The 8,969-nt window shown below is 39.7% G+C and overlaps 1 protein-coding gene across 1 annotated transcript; it reads left to right on the top strand.

The window, feature by feature from the left end:
- The first annotated feature begins 2,128 nt into the window (after positions 1–2,128).
- LOC131256758 (CASP-like protein 2C1) lies at positions 2,129–8,373 on the top strand. Its single transcript, XM_058257794.1, has 3 exons — positions 2,129–2,339; positions 2,796–2,934; positions 7,817–8,373. Exons 1-3 carry the CDS (start codon positions 2,152–2,154, stop codon positions 8,060–8,062), a joined length of 573 nt encoding a protein of 190 aa, XP_058113777.1. The 5' UTR covers positions 2,129–2,151; the 3' UTR covers positions 8,063–8,373.
- Positions 8,374–8,969: the final 596 nt, after the last annotated feature.

Here is an 8,969-nt window from a genome sequence, read left to right as displayed (position 1 = left end):
TCCGGACCGAGTTCGATCTAGTCAGAAGTACTGAGTCGAGTCGAGTTGGCACCGAGTCGGATTAAGAGATGAGGGATAGAGGGAGTGGAGAGGAGGAGGAGGAGGAGGAGGAGGAGGGAGGGAGGGAGTGAAAAGGAAAGAGAGGAGGAGGAGGGTGATGGTGGTGGGTGGTTGTCAGACTTGGAAGAAAAAGAGGATAAAGGAAGGAGAGAGAAAGGTTGGGATTGGGTTGAGATAGGGTTTGAGAGCCGGGTCAAATTATTGAGTAACTTGAACTTAACTCGGTTTGAATTTGAATTGCAAGAAGCTTGCTTGGCTCGGACCAACTCACCCATTTGGTTTGAGTTAAGTTGGATTGGACCGAGTTGAGTTAGCCAGACCGGGCCGTCCTGTGCCTACCTCTATAGCTGGTCCACTCACGTAGGCCACAAGGTGCACGTTGAATATAGGCGCTTAATGATTTCTTTTCCTGACCATCCATTTTCGGAATACAAGTACGACCTACCCTACATGTAGATTAGCATGTCTTATGCGCCAGAGAATTTCAGGGTCTGGGTCTGGCCCACTTAATGATTGGCCCAGGTATCATAGACGTGCCACGTCGGCACGTGTACCACAATTCGGGTAATTGTCTTTGGCACTCGCCCTTTAATTGCCACCTGTGAAACAGTCCCCTCAATACATAAACTAAATCAAATGGCGTATACGCAACTACCACATCATGGTCCATCATGGGCATGCAGCAGATGGGCCCCACATTCTTCCTGGAGGGTGTAGACTCATCAATCAGGCCCACCGACGATCTTAGATCGTCCATACAAGGATAAACGTTCATTACAACAACGTACGACGCTTTTTTCCTTGCCACCATGTCACACCTGTATAGTATCCGAGGTGATTCAAAAGGTGGATCGTATCATAAAGATCCCCACGGTTGAAAACCAGGAAGGCCCACTCTTCAGGTAGGCTAAACCATTGTAGCCGTTGGTCTAACTCATTGTACGCATGGCCCACCTAATGGGTAATCGGTCTATTTTTTTTTCACCCCAGGTGATCTCTATGGTGCTGCCCAACTTTTGCAGGGATCAGATATTCTACTTAAGTGACACGTCAGCAGAAAAGAGAGCGTTGTATGTGAAAGTTCACATACAAAGTTGTATTTGAACGTCTCTTATGCACCGTCTAAATCCGCATAAATGCTGTACACCGGTTTACTTACTTAAAAGGCCCGGTTTAGGTACGGCCCCGGTCTCACCCAAGACGGTGTGGCCCTTATCATGGGGTCCACCCTAATGTATATTATAAATATCCACACCGTCCATCCGTTTTTCCAGATCCTTTTAGGTTATGAACCCAAAAACTCAGCCGAACCATATTATAGGAAACAGTGGTGAAGGAAATTTAAAACCATTTTGTGGGCCACAAACCTTTTAGATCAGGAATATATTTATTTTTTCCCTTCATCCAATTTTTTTGACATTATTTACATGTTGGATGGCATATAAAAATTAATGTGGGCCCTAGGAAAATTTTAATGGTGGAGTGTTCAACCACATTGTATCTTAAAGTATGGTCCACAAGTGATTTTTATCTAGTTAATTTTTCGAATCGGCATAAAATGATCTGTAAAAACTGGATGGACGGATTGGATATAACATATATACATCAAGGTTGGCCCCACGGTAAGGGCAGTACCGTCTGGGTTAGGCCGGGGCCGCACCTAATCTGCTCCCAACTTACAAAGAGGTCAGACTCCAATGTTAGTTTTGTACCATTTAAGAATAGCATAAATCATCAACTGTATCCATGGCATAGTTATCCGCCAATCCATGCTGCAAACATCAAATTACACTGAAAAGATGATATTAAACTTCTGATATTTCCAAATCTGGACCACTCGCTATTTCACTTTTATCCACTTGATAGCCAATATTTGGATGGTTAGGATTGCTTGATCAGTGTGAGTTTAAACATATTCTCCATTCACAAATGGGACCCACAATTTGTATGGTCTGGATAGCTGTACAGCAGTGCCAATGTGAGAAGGATGAGTCACCACCGTTTTTTTTTAAAAAAACACATAAAAAAGTGGTGCATGGCCATGACACAAATGCACCGTCCATCAGCCTATAAAAGCAGGCCCATGTAGGAATGGAGGAGAGAAATCTCCCATCACAAATGGGAAATCTCAGCATTCTGAAAGCTGAAGGTTTTCTAAGGCTCTTCTCTTTGCTGTTTGCAGTCTCAAGCGCGTGTCTCGTTGGCTTCGATTCCCAGACTAAGGTGGTTTTCTTCTCCATAAAGAAAAAAGCCACCGACAGAGACCTACCTGCACTCTCGTAAGTCCCCTCCCTACACCTCGCACATAACAAACTGGACCGCGTGCGGGAGATCAGGTCCGTTCATCATGTGGGGCCAACCAATATAGATTGTTGGTCTTGCTTTCTTTTTCTTCTTTAGTTTCCTTTTCTTTCGTCTATGAGCGGACCTGTTAGAATTTTGGTCATCTGTGGGCAACACCTGATGAACGGCGTGGATCCTATGAAAATGTGACAGATTGGAACTTAATAAGTTGTGATTTTGCTCAGGGCTGTTTCATTGGTGGAGAAAAATAAGTTGTGATTTTGGAATTACTAAACTTAATTAGTAAAATATGAATATTATATATATATATATATATATATTCATGGTCCCAGCCAAACACAGCCAGGCTGTATTTATACTTTGAGTTATACACAACAGTTATGTGTATAACAACTTGATTTTTATTTATTTATTTATTTTTATTTTTTTAGGATTTTGGTGATGGTAGAGGGGGTTGTTGCCGGTTATAATCTCATTCAGCTATGCAAGTGCATGATCTTTGCTGGGATTAAGGAAAGGCCAAGTGGATGTAACAAGGGTCTTGCATGGACTTGTTTCTTGTTGGACCAGGTATGTTTATACTAGCTTCTTTAGTCTACTTTTTCTATGGCTTTTGTTTAAAATCATGGGATGAGCTTTTTTGGGTCTGTAATTATTATTATTATTTATTTTTGCTGTGTTTTTTTCGGAGGATTTTCACTGCAAGATCTTCATGATTTCTTATTTCCTATAAAAGAGCCTGGTACTTTTCAAGAGGTGTAGGAGATGAAATGACCAAAATACCCTTCATTTATTTTGTGCATTGTGGAGATCACATGAAGTGTACGCATCCACCTCCTTCAACAGTTGAACTCTATATTATTATCAGGACCAAAAAAATAGGACAACTCAATCACTATGGGCCCTACATGAATTTAGAAATTTTGGGTGGTGTAATTTTTTTTTTACCAATGGTGTTTACTATATGACGATTGCATCATCCTTATTTTTGAGGTGTTGAATTTTCCCAGAAGGGTATAGCTGTGGGAGGGGTTTGATGTCACCTTGGAAATGCTTGATTCAATGTACAAAAGATAGGATAAGGATTTCTTGGTCATTTACATTTGATAAGATTATTTTGGAACATTAAAAGAGTCAAAACCAGAGATATACATGGGTCAAAATAGCTTGGTCAGCTCCCTTGACTTGCCTTAGCTCGAAATTGAATTCGGACCAAGTCGAGCTAGTTTTTAGAGCTCAAAAAATAATAATAATAAATAAATTGAGTTGCGTTTGAGCTCGCTCGAGCTTGACTTGAATCAATTCAAACCCTGACTCGATTCAACTCGGATTGAAACAGCTCGATGACTCGGTCATTTTGATCTTTATGCTGCTCGCCGAGTGTTTCACGAAATGCCTCAACAAAATATTGTTTATTGGATTGTACTTATATTAGGGTATTCTCAAAATGAGTATTCGATGAAAGAGTGAAGAAACAACTCCCCACAAAAAAAAAAAAACCTTACATTGTAGAATTGTCCTAATATATTAGTCTTGATGCTGATTACCGAGTGTTTAAAGAAATGCTTGCAAAACACTTTTATTAATTTACATCCAAAGTGTGGGAAATTGAAGATACAATCTATATATTTCAGAAAATGTTGCATAGGTTCAAACTAGGTTCGAATTGGCCCGAGCTACTGACCAAATCGAGCCGAGCTAACCAGTCAAGCTCAAGGACTGAGTTAGGCCAAGTTTAAGATGGAGTTGGCTAGTGGCCAAACTGTGCCAAGCTCAACTCACACACAACTCTGGTCAAAACTATGGGTGAGTTGGGTTTAGGTCATAATGAGGATGGATCCAACTCAAATTCAACTTATTTATTAAATGAATTAAAAATCTCAACCATATTCAATTCAAATATAAATGAGTCAACCCAATTCAACCCACTAGGCCCATTACACACACACACACACACATAAGAAAAATAAATTAGGATTGACGTCAACTCGTTTCCCATATGAGTTGGGTTTAGGTTATTTTGTTAACTCGAAGTTAAATTAGTTTGGTTTGCCGCCAAGTCATGAATATGGTCAAACCCTAACCTACTTGTCAATACGATTTGTGTGTTATGTTATAGTATAATATAAGCTTATAAAATTGTTGGATTTAATTACAATAGTTGTAATTTGGATTATATTAAAAGCTTAATTTATATTAATAAAGAATTCTAAATAGGTAGTACTTATATTTTATATCGTTTATCTAACATAACAGGTTCGTCGAATTAGGTTGAATCTAGTTGGTAACCTCTTGCATCTTTTCTTATAGTTTCCCACACTTGATCTAGGGGTCCACTAGAGCACTATGATCTCCATCTCCTATTTGTTGGCTGTTTTGGTACCCAGAATGCTATCATGTATGTTTCATTGTTTCTAGCACTAGGATCAGGGGATTTGGCCAATTTGGTGGTCCATCCGGCTGGCGACCCTTAAAGAATATACTATGGTTCTAGGATAGAGAATAAACTACATCCATGCTGTATGGTCCAGGCCAAGAAACTATTACAACTCCAAATTTTACAATTGTGTTGGGAGAGTGGCTTTTGCTTTAATATTTCTATTTGGTGGATGCAGCTTTGGTGGATCTTGGATTTTACAGTGGGGCCCACCCTGATTTATGTGCCTTTCATCCACGCTGTTCATCCATTTTGAAAGCTCACTTTAAGGCATGGACCAAAAAATGAAGCAGATAAAAATCTCAGGTGGACCCACACCACAGGAAACAGTGATGATTTAATACCTACCATTAAAAATTCTTGGGGGCTACCAGAATGTTTATTAGCCATCCAACCTGTTGAATAGGTCATGGAGACCTGGATGAAGGGACCGCTGAAATATCAGCTTGATACAAAAGTTTTGTAGCCCACAGGATGTCTTTAATGGTCAGTCACCACTGTTTCCTGTGGTACGGTAGTTTTGCAAGTATTTCGGTCAAAACACTACAAAGAAAAGTGACTTTTTTTTTTTTACTGAGAGTTCACCTTTTGTTGGAAAACATTCCCTGAGGATGTGTTTTTGTACAAAACTTGTAATATTTTCACAACTCTCATGTCTTCTACTCACCAAATGCTTTCCTGAAAAATAACTTTTAAAGAAAATGTCACTGGCTCTCATTTTATTTTACAAACACCCAAACAGGTCCTAAATGTATAAAATACACCCCATGAGATGATATCATTCTCATAAAATGTCTAAAAAATAAAATAAAATAAATAAAAATAAAAGCTTGATATAAAAAAAGATAATGATATTGTTCAAAGCCAGTACACATATCAGAAGATATGGTTTGGTTTCGTACTTGAATGATACTGCTATATTGGCCTGTATTGGCCTGATACAGGTGATGTGGGGACAAGCCACCTGTTTTCAGTGGTAGCTGATATAGTACGAGAAATTGATTTTTAATCCTTTTGGTGCCGTTTTCAGTTGTTCGGTACTATAATAAATCACCTTAAATATAAAGTGAAAAAATGCAAACAAATAAAGAAAAATTATAGTAATTGAGAAAGATGGAAAACGACATGGGTATCAAAAAAGAATAGATAGCAATGCAGGATTTTTATGCATTAGGTTGGTGTGGCCTCTATTCGATCGTGACAAAGAATGGAAAGAACGCGTGTCGAATATAAGATTTGTACAAAATATAAATATGACTTCTATCATTTCCTTTTCCAGGATAGAGATGGAAAGAGGTATTATAACAAGCAAACCACACATATTGCATTGGGCACCCTGCCTTAGGAAGTTCTTAGGGCCATAAGCTAGATAAGGCATACTCTACCATTTTGGTAGTTATGTTAAGACATGAGCCAAAAAATGAAGTAGATCCAAAACTCAAGTGTGTCACACATTATGAATAGTGATGATTGAATGTCCACCATTGAAGCATTCAGAATCAAAGGCCACAAAAGTTTTAGATTAGACAATCTTTGTGTTTTGAGTTCATCCTAATTTGAATGATCTTATAAACTGTTTGGATGACATATACAGTATGCACGGGAAGGATACAGTAAACATTTCCTTAACAACTTTTCAATATCATGCATCTCACTTGAATTTCTCACAAACATCATATGGGGCCCACCTAAGTCTCTTATGTGAGAACTTCTCTCAGTAAGGTGTCGCAGACAATCCACTTCGAACTATAAACTACATATTAAAAGTAGTGGTCCATCACCTTGGTTTTAAGTTAGGAACACTTTCATATAATAGCAAAAAGTATTCTTCCCTATTTGTTTAATATGCCATTTATGTTCTTGTGTCCACCAACATTTATTATAAATGCATTGTTGTAATATTTTTTCTACATCATTTGATGTTATTTATTAAGAAGGTAAAAGTGTTAATTGGAAATTATATTTGGACACCAATTTTTCTGCATTTTATAGGATTGTGTTCAAGTAATCTTATACCAAACATTAGGGTTAAGTATGCGTGTACAGGCGTGGAACTCACAATAAAAATATAAAATGAAATTTTCATATAATAAATATTTATTTATCTTTTAATATGGATTTCACGTATGACACATTCACGTATGCTTTTTCATTAGTATCGGACATAGTGCCATGCAATACGCAATGCAGTTGGCGTTATGTCGAAAGGGAACTGTCCCAACAACTCGCCATGAACGCTTTAATTGCCAGATGGTAGCCGATCGAGAACCGAAAAGCATAGGCCCAAGGGCAATTTGGTCATTTTATGGGTCCCTTAACTTGCACCATGGGGTACGTCGGATAGAGGTTGGTCGCGAACAATGAATGCTGCTAATGGAATAGTCGAATGGCAATCCATTTAGCGCAACTGACTGTAGCCCGAAACCAGCAATGGAGTACTTCAGGGCCTACCTCAATATATGAATTGTATATCCATGCCGTCCATCTGTTTTTTCAGTTTATTTTAGAGCTTGATCTAAAAAATACAGCAGATAAAAACGGCAGGTGAACCACACCAAACGAAACAGTGGTCATTGAATGTCCACCATTAAAAGCTTCATAGGGTCCACTTAAATGTTTATTCACCTTTCAAATTGTTGATAATGTCACACACAACTGGATGAAAAGAAAAAAACGAATATCAGCTTGATCTAAAACTTTTGTGGCACGTGGAAGGTTTTTAACGGTCAATAATCACTGTTTTCTGTGGTGTGGGCCACCTGAAATTTGTATATGCTTCATTTATTGAGAAAAGACCTTAAAATAAGCTGGTAAAACAGATGGACGGTGTGGATATACAATACATACATCAGGGTGGGCCCTACAGTCAAGGTCCATCCACATCGTTGGTTCAGGTCGCAGCCAAGTCGCGCCCATCATCAGATCATCAAATGGGCCCCACCACATCTAAACAGCTCTGTACGGACGTATAATAACTCGCCCGTGCTGTCTTTTTCATTGGTTTGTGTTGTGTAGATGGTGGCGTACGTTAGCTTTGCTGCCACCTCAGCTGCGACCCAAGCGTCGTTCCTGGCAATCACCGGTGCAAGTCATCTGCAGTGGAGTAAGCTGTGCAACGTATACACGCGATTCTGTGAGCAAATCGCCGGTGGGCTAGTATGTGGTTTTGCTGCCTCACTTATTATGACGACAGTTGGCGCGATCTCAGCCTTTCATCTCTTCAGGCGTTACTCTTCAAAGCAGTTCCTGGTCCTTAAATGAGGACCGTAGGTTGGACGTGTATTACTCTCGAGTGAAATGGTAAGTGTACTCGCATCCACGTGTGAGATGGACGTGCGGCTTCAGGCACACGTGTCAATGTGGCACATGTGTGGGTTTGGCTTGCCTGGTGAGTGGACCAACATATGCTCGCAGTGGACACTATACCTAATGAACGGCTTTCTCTCACACGTGTGCCATGAGCCCCTACGTGCATCCACACGTGTCAGTACACTTGGCATTCCTCATCTCTTCTCCTGGAATATATGAGAATTTTCTACTTTTCATAAAAGGTCGAGTACAATCTCTTCCCCAAGTTACAGCACATAGGTGAGTTTTATGACGTGGAATGATCACGTCCGTCCGGAATTATTGGACGTGATGCCCACCGTACGTGATGTGTAAGTATCATCCAACCCCCTCAATAGATGTGCCACCCTCTTAATCCTAGACCCAAAATCCATCCTGATCGCATCGTTTGGGTGGGCCATATGAAAATAAACAATGGGGTACATCGGACTGAGTACGCACTGAGTAAACTCTGTGGGCCCACCGTGACTTCTGTCTTTAATCCACACCGTTCATTTGTTTTACCAGATCATTTTTGGGTTGAACCCAAAGTTAAAGCATATCCAAAGCTCAAGTGGACCACATCACGAAAAATAGTGTGAATTAAACAACTACGGTTGAAAATTTCTTTAGGGCCACAGAAGTTCTGGATCAAGCTATATTTTTGGTTTCCCTTCATCCATGTCTGTGTGACCCCATGAACAGATGAACAGGTTAGATGAAAAATAAACATCACTTGGGCCCTAGAAAGGTTTGAACAGTAGGTATCACTTAAGCTTTAGTATCATGCACTAAATGAGCTTGGGCCCTAGAAAGGTTTGAACAGTAGATATCACTTAAG

The sequence above is a fragment of the Magnolia sinica genome, chromosome 9, assembly GCF_029962835.1.
Source record: "Magnolia sinica isolate HGM2019 chromosome 9, MsV1, whole genome shotgun sequence".
Lineage (NCBI taxonomy): Eukaryota > Viridiplantae > Streptophyta > Magnoliopsida > Magnoliales > Magnoliaceae > Magnolia > Magnolia sinica.
The sequence above is the reverse complement of the archived record's forward strand: the minus strand, read 5'-3'. Positions and strand labels throughout refer to the sequence as shown.